Below are 23,402 nucleotides of genomic sequence, written 5' to 3'. Positions count from 1 at the left end.
CTGCACCAACCCACTTTCCAGAGCTGGTGGTGGGTGTTGTAGGGTTGCCAAGAGCCAGACTCTCCCAACCCATTGTCTCACCCGGAGCTGTGTGTAAGGGGATGAGGATATATAAACAGAAAGTGTTGCTTTAGCACTGGGATATTATGGGTTTACAAATCAGACGGATGCACTAGAAGCTGGCTGGTCCCTGTGCAGACATGGCCTGGATCTGAGTTGGAGAGCTAAATCAGCCCCTGTATTGAACTCACAGTAGTGATACAAGAAACGTTTTAACAGTTCAGTACCTCCACTGCCAGGGTGTCCAGCACTCAGGAGACACTGGGTGTGATTCACATGTGCTGGTAGTGGAGAGAGCTGACATCAAATTCACTGGCAGTTGTAGCTACTTCTGCCACAGCCAGCGTTGATCCTGGGCATCCTAGGGAATAAGCCCAGCCTCTTGTGCATTTCTTTCAAATTCCCTTTTGCCCTCTTCTGCCATTTTGTTGCTCCTGTGTTAGCCAAGACCTAGTTTACTAGGGCTCTTGATTGGAGACTTATTACAGCTTATTTCTGTCTGCCTTTCTTTAAAGCCAGCTGAACATACCCAATGCTCTTCCTCTATGGTAAGACCGAAAATACAGACCACCCTCCCAGCTTCTGTGACACTCTTTCTAACACACTCCTTTTTTCTCTTCTCCGTGATCACAAGTTCTCTCTCCAAGCCCAGCCTAGTTATTTGTGCATGAAGCTGCCATGTCGTGTATTGGTGTGAGTCTGGTGTTCACATGAGCTGTGAATATGCTGCACATGTGTATCTCTTGTGCATCCCGAGCTTTCCTTTGGTCGAGTTAACTGTTGTTCTGCCTTCTAATGAACCACCAAGAGAGAACTGGACCTGGTAAGATTTCTTGTTAGCCACAAGCCATGCCCCTGTGTCACTGTCAATGTGACGCTGAATGAGTTTGCAGCGTGACTTCATGGCCAAGCCTCCAGAAAATAAAGCGTTGGGACTCTGAAGCTCCTCTTCAATGAGGTGATTCACTGTAACATTTGAGTTTCTATTTTGCACAAAAAAAGAGTAAGCGTGGTGAAATGGTGCACAAAACACTCTGCTGCCTTGGTGTGCAAGGCAGTTCCCACACCACCCCAACAGAGCTGCAGTAACTCCAGTTTCTGGATTGCCACTCTGCAGAACCTCCCTCCTCTGGCAAGGATACGCCTTCAAAAAGCTGGATGAAAGCAAGGAGGAAGCAAGCAGGGCTACTCAAGCATCAGCTAATCTGTAGCCACCTAGTTTTAAAAGGCCTGTAATCTTCTGAGGCATCACTGAGTTTTTGGCTAAGTGGTTTGATGCAGATTTGCGTCAGGGAGGAATTTGTTCTATTTCATCTGCTGCTTAGACTTTGCTTGCTCTAGGACGCTAAGAGGGCAGAGAGAAATTTCTGCCTACAGTAGCTGCCTCCTCTCAGCAAGGAAGGACAAAGGAATACTAAAACCTCTGTCCAGATCCATTTCCCAACTTGCTGCCACCTAAAAAGCCAAACCAGCAAGAAGAGCAGCAGGTAGAATAAGAAAACACTGGTTTTTCAGACACAACCACAGCAGGATTGCTGTCCGCACTACCTTTAAATCTGGACCTCAGCTCTGTTTTAGATGGTATTAGAGCTTGGCTGCTATAGGACTGGGAGAGCTATTTGACCTTACAGTTAGCCCTCTGGGACCATAGCACTGAGAGTATTCAGTGCCATGATTTTTGATTCCTTGGAGGCCACATTCCCTCCTTCACCTCAGAGCTACTCCCTCCAATTCACTGAAGCCCACAGCCTGATGTCCAAGTAATCAAACAAGGATGATGTGAGGTGTAGGGAGCATTCAGGCTTTTCCTTGACACAGCCTGTCTCCCTAATCTTTTTCACCCAGTTACTCCACGGGCAGCGAGTGTCAGCTTTTGCTACAGACTGGAGGAAGCTACCTGGTGACAGATACACCACAGACAGACAGACAAACAAACTGCAGCTGGGTGCAATCCTGAACTGTTGCACATGGTGCTGAGCTCTCTGTGCGAGCCGGGGTCACACCCCAGCACGCAGCTATGGCCCCTGTGAGGGGACAGGGACAGAGCTGAGCACCAATCTGCCCATCCTGGCTCAGAAACAGGAGCACACACAGGTACACATCTGCATTTGGATATTTAATCCCAGAAACATCCATCCAGGCTGCTCCTGTGCCTTGGGGTTTATCAGAAGAAGACAGGCCAGCAGCTGCTGTTTTCACTGCCCAGTGACGGGAAATCCAAAGGGTCTGTTCTCTCTTGGTTTACACAGTGGTGAGTAGTTAACAGCAGGGGTGATCTGCACTGTTTCTTCCTCCTAAATGTTGCTCTTTCAGTGGTGTTTAGACTCCAACTGCAGTCTTTGCAGCCTGGGTGGGGACAGAGAGGGGGTTTCCACGCACTTTGCTCCACAGCAGGTCAAGTGGCAGGGTGACAGTGTTATCTCCCCCTGTGACAGGAGGTCACATTCCCACAGTGCTGCTACCAGAAGACACCATCTCCACAGGCTTGTCACAGTATTTTAGGGGGTTAATAAACTGGAAAATGTGGCATTTGCTGTGCCCTTGAGCTAGGCAGTGAGTCCTCTGCCAAGGCCAGGTGAGCCTGCTGCTGCAGCAGCCTTCAGATGGATGTTGCCTTCACGCATGTGAAGGCTGAGGAACGTGAGAGCTGGTTACAACCCCAGGGGAAAATGCTTAGGGACAAAGCAGATGCTGTGAGAAAAAACAGGCCAGAAGAAAGACTATTTTAAAATACTCCACGCTTGAACAGTAGCAGCGAAGCCAAAATAAAATGTTCAAAAAAAAACAAAAGTCAGTGCGCAGACTGTGGGAAATACAAAGGGGTCATGAGAAATGAAAAAGGCCCAGCAGCGGGAGCGAGTGACCAGGGCCCAGCCCCCAGGAGCATGGCCACAGCAGCACAGGGGCAGCCAGGCTTCCAGCGGTGCCAGTGACACCAGCACACACCGTGCCCCCACGGGGTTTTGCACCCCGGGGCAAATCTGGGACCTGCTCCTGTTTCCCAGCAGAGCAAGCAGCATGTGGCTGGTGCCCGACACCAGATTCACCAGAACTGCTGGCTGAGGCACTCACTCAGGTGAAACACTCAAGACAGGTCAAAAGGGAAGGTGTCTTTCTCCTCCAGTGCAACGTCAGTGGGGAATTGCCTCTTTCCAATGTGAGGAGATGTAATGGAGGGGTTTACAGCATAGCCTATCCCTAATCCCTGAATGCCCAGGCAAACTGAGGGGAGATGCTGATGGCCTTGAGAGCCCCTGTTGAGTAACCTCACCACCATGGGAGACAGGGCAGGCTTGAGCAGCATTGGCCTGTCCCTGGGGTGCCAGGAGTGAAAGCTCAGGGAGCAGTACCAGGACAAGGAACAGTGCAGTGAACTCTCAGCGTAGCGTCCTCTGTGGCCCAGGGCCCTCGTTCCTCTCGTGCTGTTGTAACTCCTGCCTCTGTGCCAATGGCTTCCAGAACGCAGAGGAAAACTCTCGCATCTCAATCACCTTCTTCCGACTCTTCCGCGTGATGCGTCTCGTGAAGCTCCTGAGCCGAGGGGAGGGCATCCGGACACTGCTTTGGACCTTCATCAAGTCCTTCCAGGTATTCCTTCACTTATCTCTAAGAAAGACCTAACTCCTTTCGATTTCCCTTGGTGGCCTCTCGGGGAAGAGGTTTCACCCCAGTCCCTGAGCTCAAAGGCACCCAGGGACAAGTGGCACGAATGACTCAAGCAAATGGGACTCGCAGGGAGTGACTGCCTGGGTATGAGTTTCATCTTTAAAGCAGGAGTTAATTGCTGGAGACCCTCCTGAACAGCCTTAATAGTTCAGTTCAACTCAATTACTGCCTGTCTGTAACCCTTCGATCTCATCTTTTTTTTTCCTTATTTGAGCTGTATTTTATATGTGTAACTTTAAGTGAAATACACAGCTATGGGGGGAAGGCCTGGGTGCCAATTAAGTTTCCTTTAAGCCTTGTTTTGAGGATTTCCAGTGAGTATTAGAGGTGTGTGGCCTCTATACTTTCATCCAGGAAGAATTCACCTTTTTAGCCCCACTCTTTTGAGCTGGTAACAATGCCGAGTTATTAAATTACTGCTGCTTTTTTCCCCGGAGACAGGTTGCATTTCAGCGGTAGGTAAAGTTCCAGAGTAGATAGGAGGAAGTGAAGGAGACCAGACTGGATAAGAATCACCACTTTTGGAGGAAAAGAAACACCACAGTTATTTTCTAGAAAAAAAACTAGCCGCATATAGCAAACTGATAGTTAGAGATAAAACATAGCATATTCCCGCATTTTAAAAGTACTTGAGCTGGATTTACTGGACCAGCACAACCTGGATGTCAGCTGGGGCATATCCAAAGGAAGTGTCAGGGAAACACAGCACAGGAATACAAATGGTGATCCAAACATGAGAAAATATGCAGGACACACCGCTGGACAAAAGTGTGAAAGAGTAACTTGTGCAACACACAAGTCTTGAAACAGCAACTACATACCCCTCAGACTGAGGCTTTAAATGGTCAATAGCTTTTGTATTGACTCAAATGGAAAAGGAACTGACCCCCCACTTTAAAACTTAAACCTCACCAGCCACAACACAAGCTGGGACCAAAGCCTGCAATGCTGTGGCTCATCGCAGCTTCTGTCTCTTGTCGGCAGAACTAGCACATGTGCATACCAGGGATCAGCATGGACTTTTTCCAGTGCAGCTCTCAGAGGTCTCAGTAGCCAGACCACCAGGCTTATTCAAAAGACTCATTCTGCACACTCCTTGACTTCCAGAGGATCTAACCCTGCACAGCAGGTTTCTGACACGTCCATGCCACAGTGACTTTTTCCATTGCTTGCACAGTTGCCAACTTCCAGGTCGTTATTTGAGCAGCACCACTGGGAACCATTTTGTTTGCATGCGTAGGAATGAGATTCCCTTGGCACAGCTCAGCCATCCCTGATGCAGGGGACAGTCACACTTTCCAGTTTCAGCTTCTCCTCCCCTTGCCCCTGTGCCCCTTCAGCCTCTTTAGCAATAGCTCGCCCTGAGCTGAACTTGTCACGGCTCATGGCTGGAGAGAAGGAGATGGATGGGAAAGGGAGCACCTGGTACTTCCCTCCAGTGACCTTCAGACCTCTTCAAATGGAGAGTCACTTTAGGCAGGGTTGGAGGGTGGTGGGAGAAATTATGAAGGGAGGGATCTTCCACAGCAGGGGAGGGGAAAAAAAACCAAGGCATTGCAAGCAAGTGCGTTTTCCCTTGAAAGCCTTTAGCCATTTATAACATGGAATTCTCTGCTCCAAGCTCCTCCTCTTGCACCTACTGGGAGGCTCCTTTGGTAGCTAAGAACAGCCACTGTGCCGCTCTTAACTCAGCCACTCCCACTGCCAGAATGTGGGATCCCAGCAGACTTTGGCACAGGCTCTTCAGTGTCCCCACATGCTTCCAGGAAGCATCTCCGCTCACACAGGGCAGCCGAAAAAGCAACAAAGTTATGGAGTTGGATCCCATGGTAACTTCCACGTGCCCTGGGCATGGCATGAAGTGCTGATATACAAGCTGGGGCACTGGTCAGAGTGGTGGGAAAATGCTCAGCGGGGTTTCCGTCTGCAGAGAGAGCAGCAGGGTCAGGCTGGGGAGTGGGAGGAGTAGGAAGTGACAGGGTGCTCAGGGCATGGCAAGGCCGTGGGAATCACAAGGACAGAGCAGTAACGCCAGGGAAGGACAGAGCCAGAGCAGGACAGAGGCAGAAGAGTAGAATATGGGAGGTGAGGAGATGAAGGAGCCACGGGGAACAAGGGGCACAGATGAACAGGAAGGTGCATTAGTGGAGAAGAGTGGGCTGAGCAGAACATGGAAAGGAAGTGGAGGGGCAGACAGACAGGAGAGAAGACACCCATCCCCATCTGAAAAACGGAAGTTGTACTGTTACAAGTTTTACACCTCAGGTCCTGTCTGGACACTATCCCAGCAGCTCTCAGGTGTTGTGTGTGTCAAGTCCCAACTAAATCATCACAAAATGTTTGGAGCCCAATTCTGAGTTGGTGCTCTCTCCAGTGACATTGTGGGGTAAACATACTGATTTTTCTGACCCCCTAAAAAGCCAGACGAATCTGCCCCGAGCCTCAAGATGATGATTACAGACATTGTCTAAAGGATTTGATCATTTTTTGCCATTTTAATATTCAGATCTCTTTGAGATGATTTATGGCGATCTCAGTCAAATCTCCATGGTGGCCAGTGAAAATATTCCCTTGATTTTTCCAGCGGGATTTAGTTGTGTTGAATTCAGGATTACAGATGGGTTTGGGTTGGAAGGGACCTTAAAGATCACCTAGTTCCAACCATTCTGCCATGGACAGGGACAACTTCCACCAGACCAGGTTGCTCAGAGCTCCATCCAACCTGGCCTTGAATGCTTCCAGGGACGGGGCATCCACAGTTTCTCTGGGTAACCTGTTCATATCTCACCCACCCACCCAGTAAAGAATTTTTTCCTAATATTTCATCTAAAGCTGTTCTGTTTCAGTTGAAAACCATCACCCCTTCTCCTATCACTGCATGCCCTTGAAAAAATATCCCTCTATGTCTTTATTGTAGGCCTCTTTTAGGTGTTGGAAGGTAGTCTAGAGTCTCTCTGGAGCCTTCTCCAGGCTGAACAACCGCAACTCTCCCAGCCTGTCTCCATAGCAGAGGTGCTGCAGCCCTCTGATAGTGTTGCAGCCTCATTATATTCTGTGAAATTGGGTGTTCAAAATCCATATCAGGGACTGTGCTCACATTTTCAGGATGAATGTATCCACCCATTGCCTCTGAAGCAAGGTCTGAAAGCCTCTGATCTGAGCACTATGTATTTCAAAAAATTCCTGCTCAAAAGCCTGAGCCTGTGAGGTCCCAAGCCCTTGATTCCTGTTAGTGGTGGAGGAAACGGGTAGCACTCAACACTTGGCTGATTGCACTGACCTCTTCCTTGGGAGGCAGCTCTACATATCAGGGCTCTGCATTTCCTCTTCAGCAGCTGATCACTGACACTCAGTGCATGGCAGACACCACCAAGCACACCTAACACTGACCAGGGAAGATGCTGATGCTGCTCTAGGTACCTGGAGTGGTACCAGCCATTGTAGCAGAAGCCTTGAATTCAGATTTCAGCAGCTGTTGCATCTTTTATTTCACCAGACTGGATGCAGGAAAATATCCCATTGCCATTAGTGCCAGAGTAATGCTGGCTGTGAGAGCTTTCTCCTCCTGGTAAGCCGGGGTAGGCACTGCTTTTCCCTCGCTTTCCTGGCTCGGTCAAGGGCGGGAGTGACGGGAAGGCAGCGGAGCTCCATCCGTCCCCCACGGCACAGAGCCGAGCCTGCTGGGCTGGGCGGACAACCAAGCATGGGCCCGTGGAGGCATCTAGTGGCCACCTGCCCGCACTACAGAGCCCGTGCCGGGCCGGCCGCGCCCCGGGTCCCAAAGCCAGGAGCACGGACCGGGCTCCTGCCTGCCAGCCTCCGCGGAGACACAGCGCTCTCTTTTTTCCTTTCGTTTCTAGGCTCTCCCCTATGTGGCTCTTTTAATAGTGATGTTGTTCTTCATCTACGCTGTGATTGGGATGCAGGTAAGTGATACTTAAAGAGCTCAGCTGTGTCTGTCTTCTCCTACTAGAGCATGGGAATAGGCTTGCATAGTAACTAGATCCACGTGTGGTTGTGGGGGCTTACAGGAGTGTTTTCAGCCAGTAAGGTAAGATGGCAGCTAACCTTGGCTGGAAAACGTCGTCTGACTCTGTACTTCCACCAGCAGCACAACACACTCCAGAAAAGGGCAAACAGAAAAGTACTGACCCGTTCAATGGCAGAACACAATATGCAAACAGTAAAAGGACCGTGCCTGGCCTCCACATTCTAGAAGGAATAACCACAAAGAAGATTTACTGCCTTGCTTGTTGGTTCAAAATAGTTTTTTAACTGGGCTTATGGCCATGCTGCACTGAACAAACCCAAATGTTCTCTTGCATCTCTTTCACACTGGTATAACTTCCACTGAGTTGTAAAGAGCAGATTTTTATCTACGCCCATGAAGGTAAATATGGGATCAGACCCAATGTACCAACATGCAGAGTTTCTCCAGGCAGCTGCATCAACACAACATCTTATTCAGTTTGCAAAATGCACTTGGAACCATCCTGAGCATTCACCTGTGCGAGGAACTGATGTTGCGCACAGACCTTTGAAGACTGCATGTGTCTGTCTGAAGATAGGCACAGTCTGTGACAGACCCAGCCTCATTTGCTGCTGTTCAAGCTAAGCTTCACTTTCCACTTTGGTGTTAAACAAAGTCCTCAGACAAGTCAGCCATCTGAGACCAGAGGCCACAGCATAGAAAGGCATGGCATAATTGCTTCCAGAGGTCTTCAAACATGGCAGGCTTCTTGGTTTCACAATGACAACAGAATTTGTAATGAAATTCATCTGACCTCTGTGACCTTGTTTTAAATTGTTTCCTGTTATTATAATCACGTGTTTTCACAGACTCCATCTACCCTGCCTCACTGTGAAAAATAAAACTAATCTTTTATTGAATTATCACAGGTTATCTCAATAGCCCCAGTAATCACAGCTGCCATTTACTCTACTAGGCTCATACTGTAAACTTGCCAGTTTTCCTTTAATACCTAACTAATGGCCAAGATCTTACAGAATTACCTGTGTTATACAGAAGATCACTTCAGAGTATTAACCTGGTGTTATGTTGCTGTACAAAGCATTATCAGTGGCGTCCAAGCACCCATGCAGACAGGGTCTACAGTGACCAGGGTACTGCCAGGGCCAAATGCTTTATTCTGTAATACTACTCCTTTCTTCTGTCAGCTAGTTCTGAGTTACCTATTTAACCCTTGGCTTACATTCAAGCCTCTGTTTAAATCATCTCAGCAGCCTGAAGATCATACACCTGTCTTTCACATTGATCTAGATTACTAGGTGACTTCATGCCCTCATGTCTTCCAATAAGAAAACCAACTTTTTCCATTTTCCCTGTTTGCTCAGAGCCCACAGATCTGTTATTATCACTTTTTGTCCAAAGGGCATCTCAGGCATTTTGTGTGCAGCTCTCTTGAACGTGTTGACACAAAGAGTTCCCTCACACATAGGGACACATAGGAAGGAAAATCATCCCTCGCTCCATTAAGCAGCTACCGTGAAAGACTGGATGTACCAGATCTGATAAAAATATCAGAATTTCCCATATAAAGGAGACCTACTACTTTATGTCAGCGACTGCCATGACTTGGAGCGTAACAACATTCAAGCCTCACTACCTAACTTGCTCGAGTGGAAAAAATCCAAGTTGATGCTGATGGATGAAGCCACTCATAAGATGGCCCAGGAGGCACAGATTGGAGAGGCCATGAGGGAGGAACCTCCACTTACAGCTCCTCCCAGGTACCTAATGCCAGACACCCACAGCAGCTGCTGCCAGTACCTCATGTGTGAGGGGAAGCTGCGGGGTCCAAAGGAAGATCAGACTTCCAGCATAGGAAGCTCCTTTACCTACATTTGCAATGAAAAATATGGGCTGCCTCGGCTCAGATTGGCTCTGAGCATTGCACTGTGCTGCTGCTCCTCCTCGGCGCAGCTGGGGCTGTCAGTGCTGCCTGTGGTGTGGGGCTGCTCAGGCAGGGCAAGGCCCATGTATCTGTGAGGAACCCCTGAGGAAAACTGCCATGTGCTGACCCTCCCTCCCGTCTGGCAAGGCCTTCCCACCACTGTCTCCCTGCTCCTCTCCACGCCACCGTTTCTCTCGGGGTGCTAATTATTTGTGACATTTCCTTGAAAAGAAGCTCGGTGTTCTCTCAGAGCTGCTCTGTTCCTGCTGCTTGTTTTGGCTACAGAGATTACAGCTCTCAGCCCCCAAGATCTCCGCCACGTTGTTATCAATGGGAAATAAATAGTCCTGACTATCCTGTGCAGCGACCTTTCTGCTCCACTAGGTTTGTTAAGCTCCCAGTCCCACTGCCTGAAAGTACCACAGCTATCCAAGATTTTTTCAAAGAAGCCTGAAAATCTGTTGCACTGGGGACTTCACACTCGAGGACAGGCCCCTAAAAAGGTTTGCTGATGGTTGCAGGCTTCGTGCCGTGGCTGGATGAACTAGCTGGTGTGGCATGGGAGGAAGCTCTAGGACATCCTTGTCTGGGCAGATCTGGTCATCATCTTCATGCTGCTGCATTCTGGGAGGACCCCTGAAACACCTGCTGGTGACAAGCACGACTATAGAAGGGCAGGCACTTGGCCAATTCCAGATCCAAGGCAACTTCACATGGTTTTGTGAAGATCCAAGGCCCCCCACAGAGATGGAAGGTCGAGGCTTTGCAGCTGCTGGCCTTTTGCTATCATTTCCCCCTGACAAAGATAAGCAATGAAGGAAGGAGCCTTTTCTTCTCTATTACTGATTTCTTTCAGCTGGACTCCCTTCCCATTTGAGTGCCTGTTAAAACAAGGCCCCATGCCATGCATTCAGTGTATGAATAAGGAAGGATACCTTGTTTTGACACAAGATGCCTCTTGTTGCAAAATTAGTGCTTTTCTGGTGATAAAGCACAAGCTTTATCATGGAAGCAACAACAAATATGAAAGACACACGGAAATGTTTTTTTAATAGAAGAGCAGATTCCATTAAATATCAGAGTCAGGGTGAGGCCGAGAGTTACGGGTGACAAGAGGTTTGGGGATTTTGCAGGGCTAATCTGAAAAGACCTCTGCTTTCTGCCAGGTGTTTGGTAAAATTGCGCTGAACGATACCACAGAAATCAACCGCAACAATAACTTCCAGACCTTCCCCCAGGCAGTGCTGCTGCTTTTCAGGTGGGTGTATGACAGCTCTGGATTGTGTCAGTCTGGGAGCACAATTCCTCTGCTCTCGGGCACAGCTTATCTCCTTCTACCATGTCATGTTCCTGAGGTGAGTAGTAACATGTTGTCCTTCGGCAGGGGAGCCTGGGAATTGTGTCAGATTAAGTCCATTAAGTCTCTTGTACCCCAGCAGCTCACCCTGGTAATGCTCAGTGCTGGGGAGGGAGGCAAGTGGAAGGAAGGTAGCCAGTTTTCAGTGCTCTCCAGTGCTGACATGCATCAAAAACATCTTTGGGTCAAATCTGACCAGTGTGACTTCTAGCAGAGAAAGGGACATGATGAACTCATGCTGTGGCATGGCCATGCCTAGCTCAGCTTAGCACATCATCCCACTCCAGCTGGGGCCAGGGAGGGGTGCTGAAGGGGTGGGAAGCTGGCACAAATTCAACACTGCTGTAATTTTGAAGGACATTTTTAGATGCAATCCACAGCCTTGTCACACACATCTCCATGACTGTGGTTGGAGCATGAGAGCCCTGTACCCACAGCAGGCAAAGCCAGTCAGAAATGATACACTGATGATGGCAACAAAACCAAACAGAGGAGCAGGGTATGCCAGGGGATGTCAAAGCCATCGGCCTAACTTGCTCTTAATTGACCTCAGTGGCAAAATTCCCATTTATGTTCATGGGAGCAGGAACAGGTTGCTAATGGGCCAGTCCCTGTCACATCTGAGGTCACTGCTGTCTTCCCCTGCCCTTTGCCTCGCCCAGGTGTGCCACAGGCGAGGCCTGGCAGGAAATCATGCTGGCATGTCTCCCGGACAAGAAGTGCGACCCGGAGTCAGAGCCAGCCAACTCCACGGAAGCCGATCACTCCTGTGGCAGCAGCTTCGCCGTCTTCTATTTCATCAGCTTCTACATGCTCTGTGCCTTCCTGGTGAGTCCACCCAACCCAAAACCTTCCCTCTGTCAGACTGAGCTTCCCCAGACATCAGCAATGCACAGGAGAAGAATGATCTCAAAGAGGGGGAATGTCCCCATGGGGTCTTTCCCAGAAGCATCCCTTCAGTGACAGCACCCCTTCCCTGCCTCCCTCCGGCTCTGGGGGGATGCTCTGTTTCCAAGCCCAATCCTTTGTGCACAGCAAAGGACCCCTCTTCTGCCCTCCCTCTCAATGAGAAAACCAAATTAGTGTGTTGTGGGCTGTGCTGAGGCTAGCAACGCCTCAGCCACACTTCCCACCTTCCCTCCTACGTTCCTTCTGGCTGCTGAGCAGGTTTTTCCTCCCCTGCCAGCAGCAATGACTGTGAGAATACACATATCCCACTTGCATCTGCTCCGTGTTGGCAATGCGGCATTGCTCAGAGCGACAGCACACGCTCTGCAGCTGGCAGCAGTGCCCAAAACTCTCCCAGTGAACAGCAGCAACATTTTAAAAGTTTTAGTCTCAGGCCAGAAGAAAGGACTTTTATCTCAGCCCCACTGCCTATCGAAGATAAATCCCAGGTTCTCCCACCCCCTTCTGCCAGGCAAAGACACAGGTAAATAAAAAGCCACAACAGCACATCTAAGAATTCAGCAAATTTGTGCCTCATCCATTTAGTAGGGAAGAGAAAAATGTAACCAGCTGAGAGTATTCCACCTCTGGGCTCTTCCCATTTAAACTGGGGGGATGCCATGGAGGAATAACCCCAATGGCTTCCTAGTTTTTGTGAATCCAAATCCAGACATTAAATGGAGAACCTGGTAAAATCTGCTGTTCCTTGCCTCATCCATCCCATCATCTCTGTCCTTGTTTGCAGATCATCAACCTTTTTGTAGCTGTTATAATGGATAACTTCGATTACCTGACACGGGACTGGTCCATTTTAGGACCACACCACCTGGATGAGTTTAAAAGGATCTGGGCAGAGTATGACCCTGAAGCTAAGTAAGTAACCCAGCCTGGATATCAGAGCTCCTCGGGAGAACAGGCCCATTATTTTCTGTGCTCTAGAGCCAGTGCAGTAAGTGCCATGTTCCTCCTGCAGGAACTGTTGGGGTTTGTTGGGGTTTTTTGTACAAAACTCCTAAAATAGGTATCACCACAAGGCACTGCTGGTGAAACCACAAGCCCATAGTGCAAAGACACTCACAGAAATCTCAGCATTTAGGCTGCACTCTTACCTGTCGGGCCATTGCTTTACTTTCTGTTGGGGAGAGATACAGACTTGGTGAGGGGCAGCAGGAGATTGAGAAAAGGAGATGAGAGGGTTGGTTTATTGTTGTATTTGTTTGGGATATTGAGCTGTGACTCTTCTGCTTGACTTTGAACTCACAGCAGAGCTGCTGTGCTCAAATCTCTGGTTTTGTCATATGTCATATATGCCCATCACAACCTGTGCATTCACACGGCTGCATTACGTTGTCTGCGGGGTTATTCACAACAGCAAACTTGCAGGGATTTAAAGTTACACTAGAACAACTCACATGAGGGCTTAACTGACACTCAGTATTATATGCTCTGTTTGACACATGCTTAGGCTTGAAGTGCATTTAGATCCCTGTGGCATGACTGTACAGTTGACAATTGTAATTGCAAAGCCCCCTTCATAATGCAGAAGCATAATGCAAAAGAGATTTGGGTGTAAACTAAAAGCAGATTTCTTTAGGAGACATAGTGCCAAGGTTAATCTGGGCTCAGGTTCTGCCATATGTAAGGTCGTGTCACATTACGAGAGTGATACATAAATTTAAACACTCCTTCCCATTCATGGTGACTTCCTGTGGGGGGATTTTTAATATGGATGGAGAATAAGCACAGACTTCTAATAAATACACCATTTGTTAACAAAACAGATGCTACTATTTGTGCTTGTTTGAAGGCAAGACTGCAGTGGCTGAAGCCATATAATAGATAGCCACTCAGTTCAGATGACATCCTGTTCCTCCCTGTTCATAAATCGGAAGCTCTTTTATTCCTCTTCCCCATCCATCTCCCATGCCCCTCCTCTGACTCTGGTAGAGCCTCCCTCCATGAGAGAATTCTTCTTTCAAGATGCCATTTACCAAACTTAAGAGAAACCCAACTGCTGCTGTGGAGGAAGTTCAGTACTTTGTTTTGTGCTCACTCTAGTGACAGCCCAAAGCATAAACAAGTATTAAAAGACAGTGGCTTGGGGCTATCTACGTGGGAGGTAAACCACAAGGAAAAAAACAGACCCTTTGCACCTCTCTGCCTGCTACAGGTCTCAGACCAACAAGAAAATAAGCAGATATTTATTTTGAGCAGGTCAGCAACGGGGGGACAACCCCAAATTGTTGGTTCACGCACTAAGAAACTGCAACATTGAAAAGGTTGAGGTCAGTTCTTGCAAGTATTGACTCAAGTATGAGTGACAGCTGGGATTTCTGCACAAGTAGAAGTTAAATGAGTGCTGGGCAAATCCTGCAGAAGGCACCAAATGCAAGAGGCCTGAAATAGTACTTTAAGCTATGCCTGGGCTACAGGGAGCAGCAGCATGAGGCTGGCGAGATCTTAGTGACCCTTTTAGCTGTAGCTGCACTCTGCAGGCAGGCCAGCAGGTCAGGCTGCAGCCCTCACTGTGCTTTCTTCTCTAGGGGCCGGATCAAACACTTGGATGTGGTGACGCTGCTCCGGCGGATCCAGCCCCCGCTGGGCTTCGGGAAGCTCTGCCCTCACCGCGTGGCTTGCAAAGTAAGGGACTCAGCGGCTCGGGGCAGGCTGGGCTCACAGCAGCTAAACCAGAGAGTCCTCAGAGAATGCAGAGAACTTTGCCTTGAAAGGCACCTTAAAGACCATCTGATTCCAACCCCCATGCTGTGGGCAGGGCTGCCTCCCACCAGACCAGTTGTTTTACACTGAACAGCCTGCAGTGGCATTTTCTAGCTGACCCTGCCTCACTCACTGGCACATCCCAGCTGGGCACATCCCAGCTCGCTGCCCACCAGGCAGAGCCGGCAACGGCGTGTGTCTGTGTGCCAGTTTGGCCAAATTTAGAGATATATCCTCTGAGAGAAGGCAGGTCACCACCCCTCCCCCACCAGGTTCAGGAAAAATAAATTTTCCTCAAAGGAAAGTGAGAGAGATAAAAACTATGTATTTAACAAACACACAGGAGAAGGAAAATAATGCTAAATAATAAAATCTCTCGCTGTGGAGAAAAAAACTGGGAAAGTGTCAGAGTCCTCCCTTTGGTCTCCTCGGAGCTGGGGCTTGGCCCAGGGCCAGGCCTTCTGTGCCCGGTGGAAAGTCCTCCTGATGTGCTCTGATATTGAAGCAGTCCAGTGGAAAAGGGAGAAAATCTGAAATTCCAGGGAAGGAAAAAAAAAAATTCAACTCTCAGTCTCTCTCCGGAGAAAAAGAAGCTGAACAACTGGCCAAAAGCTGACTGGAAAGCAGCAAGCTGGGTGCTTCCTCCCTCCACTGCCGCAGCTGGGAAAAAAAAGTTATCTCTGTTGACCTTGAACAAGCTGCAAACTGCTTTGAAAAAGTTTTGCTCAGTTTTTCCTTCCCCCTCTCAGGCTCAGTTTAGAGGCATAGAAAGGCACAAAGTTAATTTCTGGGCATAGGGCAGCGATATGGGATACACATCATAAAGTCACCCCAAGACAGTCTGAACAACCCCTGGGCTGCCCTGTGCCTCTCTCCAGCTCCTCTGGGCTGCAGCCACTCAGTGGAGGGCTGGAGGGTCACCAGCAGGTGGGTTGTGCACTAGCCAGGGCCATCAGCCCTCTGTCTGGTTAGGAGAGCACACCTGTGCTAAACACAGCTCTCAAGCACCAAGAACACACATCTGCTTGTACTGCTAAACACCCATCTCAAGAGAGATTAGGGCAGATAGAAATAACAGGGCATTCTCATTGTGTAACTAAATCCACAAGCCACGGATATTCACATAAGAGCGACGGCAGGTCTGGAGGGCATCATGAGGAGTGAGGAGGAGCATGCTTCAGTCCATGCGTGGCAGTGTGATTGTTGTCTTTCTTCTCTTCATCCCACAGCGCCTTGTCTCCATGAATATGCCACTGAACAGTGATGGGACCGTCATGTTCAATGCCACTCTCTTTGCATTGGTCAGAACAGCACTGAGGATCAAGACAGAAGGTGAGAAGTTTGCTGACTGCAAGGGTACAAAGGTAGCAGAGCGGTTCTCGTGCCAAGGTGTCCTGAGCAGGAATAAACCAACAGGGACATCTTGTGTAAAATGATCCAAATTACTCATATGCAGCACATGGGACAAAAAGCTATGTAAAGAGGTTTGGAGGAATAATATCTTCTAGGGAGAGCACAGTGTTTCCCACTACCTAGGAAGCCAGTGCTTCCTATAGTATCATCTCAAATTATTGATCATATTCTTCACAGTGATCTGAGAGTTTAAAGTTTTAGATCAATGTCTGCTCACACAGCAATTAGGAGAAGGACAAAGGGCAAAGAAGCCTCTTCTTTGTACCCTGTCTGCAGAGCTGAGCCACTTTTTGACTGCTGTTGCCACTGATCTTCCAGTCCAAGAGAGAAAAAAAGAGCTTGGACTCGAGAGTCTCATCTCACAAAAACTCCTCCTGCGCTTCCACTAGCATGAATTAACATTACATTGTAGTAACAGTGGTGCTGTAAAGACAAATGAGAAGTAAAGGGACTGATAACGGCTTTGCATAGACGGCAGGTATATTTGAGGAAAGCAGACAAGATTTGGGGCTCAGCTTGTCCTCTTTGTTGCACTCTGTCACCTGCTGTAATGAAAGCTATTGGTCCTGAGTCAAAATCTGGCTTCATGCATTAATGAGATGCATTAAAAGAGCGTGGAGGTCTGTGATTCACAGCTAAACACCTCTGCCTCAGGAGTGGCTGCATTACATTTCAGGGATGGGGAAGCAGAGACCAGCAGAACTCTACCTTACTGTGCCAGCTGTACACAGCTGAGCCAAAAAACAGTGGCAAAATGAAAAAATTATATTAAGGCTTTGAAAGTTGTGCTAAACAGAATTTGACTGCAGCTCAAGAGACTCTCCTGAGGAAAAGCCACCCACAATCCCTGTAAGACATCTTGTGTCTTATGAAACAGAGACCCAAAAAGGACTCAATTTTCTTGTCTGTCTGAGTCTCAAACTCTCAGAGTCATTGCCAGTGAACTCCTGGGAGACCATCTAAAGCCTCAAACTGCTTTCTCTCTTGCTGTAGCAGAATCTTTCAAGTGGTCAGAGCAGGAGTTTGGAAACAGCCCTCCTGAGTCAGATTTCTGCCTTTGATGCTGTCCATGTGTTGCATCCTCAGCAAGTTACTCAGTGTCCCTATCTTCACTGCATCCTGTTACAGGAGCTACTGCCATGCAGAGCCTTGTGCAACACCCTCAGCAGCCTTAGTGCTGGGGAGAAATAAGAAAAACTGCAGGAACAGCACCTTTAGGAGGACAAGATACTGGTTTCAGACACCTACAGAGAGAAGAGAGGGGTTTGAATGTACATAAATCAAGAAATAAAATTGAAGGTGACCCATTTGAGAGGAAATGGATATCTAGAAGGAAAGTCACCTACCTACCCAGAGATGACTATGCATATTTAGAAGAAAGCCTCTTGCTGTGAGGGAGCTTTAGGAATGCTCTGAGCATCTCTTGGCCCAAAACTTTCCACTCCTGAAAACACTCTGATATTTACCTCCTGAGACTGCCATGCCAGACATTAAATTGCTCCTCTGCAGGGTCTGTGTAATTCCTGTCTCTGATGATTTTCACCCTGCAGGTAACCTGGAGCAAGCCAATGAAGAGCTGAGAGCAATAATTAAGAAAATCTGGAAGCGCACCAGTATGAAGCTGCTGGACCAGGTGGTGCCTCCCGCAGGTGGTGAGTGCAGGGTCTTGTCCCTGTCTCTGAATCTCTCTGATTTTTTCCCCCACCTGTCATGTCCTACTGCACTTTGTGATCATCAGGTGGAGTATGGGGGACAGGCTTTCTTCTACAAGCTATCTGTGTTTCATCAGGCTGAGATCAGTTCTATACTAACATAAATGTCCTGTTCTTACTGCTGAGAAATCAGGGAAAGAAGAAAATGTGCATAACTAGGAGTTGGTGCATAGTCATCCTGTGTGGCGTTCACTGACGTTCCAGGTGACCCCATGGGCACAAAACAGTGCTTGGCAGGCGGCCAACAGGTGCAGCCAGGTCCTGAGCCTTGCTCAACCTGTCTGAAGTCAGTGGACCATGTCTTCTAAAATTGCCAGTGGCTTTGAAGAAGGGAGGAGAGCTACCTGGAGAAAATGGTAGTGCCCATTTTGGCTGACTGACAGTTTTTATTGAGTGGGAACACAGCTGTGAGCACATTTCAGGGGAGAGATGATCTTCTCTGTTCACTCACACCCATGTTTAGGCACAAAGGGACAGAATTCCAGTGCAGGGAAGGGTCAGATCAGGCCTGGGATGGCTGATCGGTCAGATGCTGTTGGTGAGCCCAGCCTGTGAATAAGTCTGACCCCGGGGTGTCACAAGACAGCCGCATGTGTTGACCCAGACTGGGAGGCTGTTGCTGTAACGAGATCCTTTGTGGTTAACCAACACCAGAGACTGCAAAGGTTAGATGTACTCCCACTACAGGGGTTCTCTGCCTGCAGAGCCAGTCTGCCCAAATGCCACCTGCACCTCTCCTCCTGACTATTTGCAGCAAGCTCTGGCTGTGGAGCAATCCCTTCCTTCGGCCCCGCATCCTGATGCCATGAAAAGCAGAGATGGACTGCAGTGCCCAGTGTTTCTGCGAGGCTCACGTGAGCACATACACTGTTAAAATCAGCTGCTTATTTAATTTATTGCTTGCAGATGACGAGGTGACCGTCGGGAAGTTCTACGCCACCTTCTTGATCCAGGAGTATTTCCGGAAGTTCAAGAAACGTAAAGAGCAGGGGCTGGTGGGGAAGCCCTCCCAGCGCAATGCGCTGTCCTTACAGGTGACAAGCGGGCCCCGAGTGGAAGGGGTGGTACAGTAGAGACAGGTGGCCCCACTTCCTTCTTAATCATTCTGGGGGTTGCAATGGGCTGTCCCTACTGGAAAGGAGCTCACAGACTCCTTGAATTATCACACCAATCCTTTTGGATAAATACCTGTGTACCATGGGCTCACAATCCCTTGGCTCTGGAAATGGAAGGCACAGGTGAAGTATAATCAGAGTTTATCAATCTGCCAGTAATACTTGAAATTTGGGATCCTTTTAGAGAACTGGTATGAAATGTCCTACAGACATTTGCTTACTCCCACATACATTTGACCCATTCTGAGGAGTCTGCATGTTGCCAGGAGGCAAAATCACTTAAAAAGCAAAAAGCAGACCTGGATGCCAAGGCCACCTAATGGACAAGGCATCAGACTGTAAGGACTGGGATCTGTTCCCCACTGTGATACATGTTCACTCAGTAGACTACCAGGCTGTGTGACAGAAAGAGAAAGCCCCATTGACTGTACAAGCAGTACTATTTATGTCCCTTGAGGGTACATTGAGGAAAAAGGGTGACTCTGGAGTTTCAGCAAGCTGAAAAGTGCTGTGATGTGGGCATAAGCACAGAATGAGGCCTCGGTACACCCACAGCTTACCACCCTAGATGGACTCTTTGGAACAGACTACAGTCAGTGAGGGGTTTGAGGACTCTCCAGGTCAAGATGCCAGAAGCTTAGTTATTAAATCCATATTTAAGCTGCTGATTAAAAAAAAAGAGATTTTCAGAGGCACCAGAGTACACGGTTCACCTGGAACTGTGGCTGCTCTAGAGCTTCTGGTTGTGGATCTGAGAACTCAGAGTTGAAAGCACAACACCAAGAGCTGCTTAGTCAAGCCTGTGGATTTACATCTATGTCCTGTTGTGATGAAGCCAGGGACTAGCAACAAACATTCCTTGGTTTGTATTGCTAGGAGTTTCTCTCTCTCTAAGGTGAGATGAAAGGACAGAATCTGTTGGTGTTCTAGGAGCTGGGGGTGCTATGCTAAGTAAAAGGGCTCCACAGTGTTTAGGGAGAAATGGCAATGCTGTTGTCTCTCCTGTGCCCACTCGGAGATATGAAGCCCTATAGTTTGCTGTTTTGCAGGCTGGTCTGCGCACACTCCACGACATAGGGCCAGAGATCCGACGAGCAATCTCTGGAGACCTGACAGCTGAAGAAGAGCTGGACAAGGCCATGAAAGAAGCTGTTTCTGCTGCCTCTGAAGATGATATCTTCCGGGTAGGTTCTGAACAAGTTTGTGAGCTGAGGCTGAGTTCAGAGTGTTACATTCTCTTTTGTGTATTCTGCATTTCAGCTGGGCGCTCCTTGTTTTGTAGATCTTACTAGAAAACAGTGGTGGACCTAGATCCTAAGTGAAAGGTCCTAAGGTCTTGGCACAATTTTATCCCAATTCCTTCTCTCTCTCTCTCAAGGGAAACTTCTCACTGGAAGATTCCCTCATGAAACCTAAATTAAAGAACAGATCAGTGCAGCCATCTTGCAATCTGCAGAGCAGCAGCCAGGCACACTTCAGTGTTTTGTTCACTCCTTTCAGTGGCACTGGTAGCATCCTTCCAAAAAGTGCACTAGAACCCAATAGAGCTCCTATGGCAAGAGAAAATTTTCTGAGCTACTTAGCTAAATCTTTTCTTTCTTATTTCATTCCTATTTTTTATAATTGTTTCCTCTGGTAACTTTTCTTCTCCTTTGGAATTTTCCTCCTTTCTTTACAGAAAGATGCTGTCAGTCCCTCATTACTCACCATCTAAACAGTACATAACTGGCTCATTAAATTTCTCTTCATGTCTTCCCCCAGGTGATTAATAGTTTCTGGTGCTCTTCTCAAATTCCCTCTCATGTCTAAATGTTCCTTTGCAACTGCACTGGGAAAACCAGTCAGCAGCTACCTGAGCCTTGCATCCATACTGCATCCTGGACTCCCAGGACTGGTGGGAGGTGTACAGACATATATTCACCTGCCAGTCCTCTGGAATCCCAGCCTGTGTGTACCTAGTCCGTGACAGAGAAGTCCACACACTGCCTGCTGGAAGAGGGAGCACCAGTGCCACCATGCTCACTTTGCTCCTCACTTTTTTTCCCTCAAGAACAGTCTAAGAATGAAAACACCTGGGCCCTTGCACATCTCACTAACAAAGAAAAAATCCTTTCTGTTTCTCTGACAGAGAGCTGGAGGCTTGTTTGGAAACCATGTGAGCTATTACCAAAGTGATGGCAGGAGTGGCTTCCCCCAGACATTCACCACCCAGAGACCTTTGCACATCAATAAGTCTGGCAACAACCACGGAGATACCGAGTCTCCATCTCACGAGAAGCTGGTGGACTCCACCTTCACTCCCAGCAGCTACTCATCTTCAGGCTCCAATGCCAATATCAACAATGCCAACAACACTGCCCTGTGTCGCTTCCCCAGCCCGCCCAGCTACCCCAGCACTGTCAGCACAGTGGAAGGCCATGGGACCCCCTTGTCACCCACCATATGTGTGCAGGAGGCTCCTTGGAAACTCCCATCCAAAAGGTAAGTTTTGGAGCACAGAGGGAGCCAAGGGAGCAGGTGTTGGAAGGTGCATGCAAACACCAGAGCACTGCTGCCGAGCTGAAGTCACTCCCAGACATTGCCCAGCCTGCAGCCTGGATTGAGCCTTCTGGTTCTCCACCTGTGCCAAAGCCCACAGCGCAACAGATAGGCACCAATCGGCCACTGCAAAGCACCAGCACCCTTACTGACCAACACACTCGGTTTCTTTGGGCTTTATCAGGAAAGATAACCTTTGTAATTTACCTTTGTAAGATCCAAACCCTCCTTCATCACAGGGAGGTGTTTTATCAACTGGTAGCTCAAGGAGACTGCTCTTCATGTCTTAATCACCCGACAGGGAGCTTTGTTGAAGTCAGTGGTTTTTCATTCAGCAGGTCACATCCCTACAGAGGTCACCAAAGACATTCTGGGAGCAGGGAGGCAAGGTTTTCAGAAACAAAGCAAAGAAAATCCCCTTCTCTGGACAGGCTCTCTACACACAGATGACTAATACAAAAGGAATATCATTTTTCTCAGTGGGAGATTTTTTTTAATACTTTCAGAAACAGCAGGAAGGAGATGGATTTTTTTCCAGTGCAGGGAGTGAGCAGTGTGAAAAGGTGGACAAATGCTGCCCCTGGAAAGGACAGAATAGAAAATAAGACAGAGGAACTTCAGTGGGTGCAGAATTGCCCAAGTGAAGAGTCACGTGGTTTTTCTATTTTGTGCCTTCCTGAGGGAGGCCACAGGAGCTGCACAACTTGTGTTACCATCTGCCCTCCTCCTTGCTGACTTGTGCTGGTGTGACACTGCTAACGTGGTGTTCTTTTCTCTCCTTGCTTCCCTGGGCACGTTCCTTGAATTAGGACACATTACTACGAGACCCTGGGACGGTACGTGTTCTCCATAACCCTCTAATGCTGGCTGGGTGCAACACCCACACTGTTCATCCTACTCAAACTCCAAATTCCCATTAATGCTGAACATGAGCTCTCCTTTCTGGTGTCAGTAGGGCTGAAATAGAGATACTGATCACCATGACAGCTCCAGAAAATACTCCCAGCTCGGGGCAAGTAGTGGTTTGTGTTCTGGCTGTTTTCTAGATCCGGGGTTTTTTAGAGATTCTAGCTGGGCTCACACACCTACACATTCTCTGATCACAGCATAGTGCAGTACACCCTGGCATGTTCATACAAAAATTCTGTATGTTTTTGGCTACACACAGACTGTTGAGCAGGAGGAGATGCCAGGTACAGATATTTTTCCTCTCTGCACCTTAGCAGTTTTACTTGCCTCTCATTTTAGAGGAAGGCCACTGCAGCACTGCCCTACAGGCTCTCTTATACAATGCATACCCACACTTCTCGCAGTGGTTTTTGCTTTAACCAGATGAGGTTAATGTTGCCTCTCCAGTCCCTAAAAGATGAAAAAAAAAAAAATGCCACCCTGCTCTCTTCTGCAAATACTAGTAAGAAACTGAAATTGTTTCCAATACCTCCATGTCCACACCTCAAGGATTCAAGCTACCTCCAGATTTTACTTTACTCCTCAGAAAACACAAAGTCCAAATGAAGTGAAATACGGGTGCTGAAATGTGAAACAGAGGGACAGAGGAGGCAAGCAGGGAATGAAGGGCTGGCACACCTAAGGCTTTGAACAGAGCCTATTGAATTCAGTAGAAGCACTCTGCAGTTGAAAAAAGGGACGAAAGATGGAAAAGCCAGCAAGGAAGAGAACGTGACCAGGCGGCAGAGGCCAGAGCTGGTGCAGAGGGAGGGATTTGGGGAGGCAAAGGCCACACATCATAGAGATGAGAAGGTTACTGTGAGTGGCCAGGAGGCTTCTCTGAAATCCATAACCAAGTTTTTTGCAACAAGGGAAAAAGCTTATTGCTGAGAGCCCATCTCAGATTTTACTGTGAGTTCAGTGAGGTGTATCTTTGGAAACGTGGTCAGTGTGATGTGCACATTAATAGAGTACGGGTAGTCACAAATGACAAAATACATTTACAGTGTTG

General features: G+C 48.3%; 1 protein-coding gene across 25 annotated transcripts in view; it reads left to right on the top strand.

The window, feature by feature from the left end:
• The window catches only part of CACNA1C (calcium voltage-gated channel subunit alpha1 C), a 463,884-nt gene that overhangs the window by 426,927 nt on the left and 13,555 nt on the right, over positions 1-23,402 (top strand). For 10 of the 25 annotated variants that reach the window (XM_019288702.3, XM_019288704.3, XM_019288694.3 and 7 more), the window contains 13 exons: positions 576-608; positions 3,520-3,648; positions 7,587-7,652; positions 10,808-10,899; positions 11,661-11,826; positions 12,692-12,819; positions 14,490-14,586; positions 15,894-15,996; positions 17,628-17,729; positions 18,696-18,823; positions 19,939-20,088; positions 21,033-21,385; positions 22,252-22,278. In XM_019288702.3, the coding sequence (XP_019144247.1) occupies positions 576-608; positions 3,520-3,648; positions 7,587-7,652; positions 10,808-10,899; positions 11,661-11,826; positions 12,692-12,819; positions 14,490-14,586; positions 15,894-15,996; positions 17,628-17,729; positions 18,696-18,823; positions 19,939-20,088; positions 21,033-21,385; positions 22,252-22,278 (1,574 nt within the window). The remainder of the gene's footprint in view (positions 1-575; positions 609-3,519; positions 3,649-7,586; positions 7,653-10,807; positions 10,900-11,660; positions 11,827-12,691; positions 12,820-14,489; positions 14,587-15,893; positions 15,997-17,627; positions 17,730-18,695; positions 18,824-19,938; positions 20,089-21,032; positions 21,386-22,251; positions 22,279-23,402) is intronic. The other 15 variants (XM_019288713.3, XM_019288699.3, XM_019288711.3 and 12 more) reach the window with 6 other exon arrangements.

The sequence above is a fragment of the Corvus cornix genome, chromosome 1A (assembly GCF_000738735.6).
Source record: "Corvus cornix cornix isolate S_Up_H32 chromosome 1A, ASM73873v5, whole genome shotgun sequence".
Taxonomy (NCBI): domain Eukaryota; kingdom Metazoa; phylum Chordata; class Aves; order Passeriformes; family Corvidae; genus Corvus; species Corvus cornix.
The sequence above is the reverse complement of the archived record's forward strand: the minus strand, read 5'-3'. Positions and strand labels throughout refer to the sequence as shown.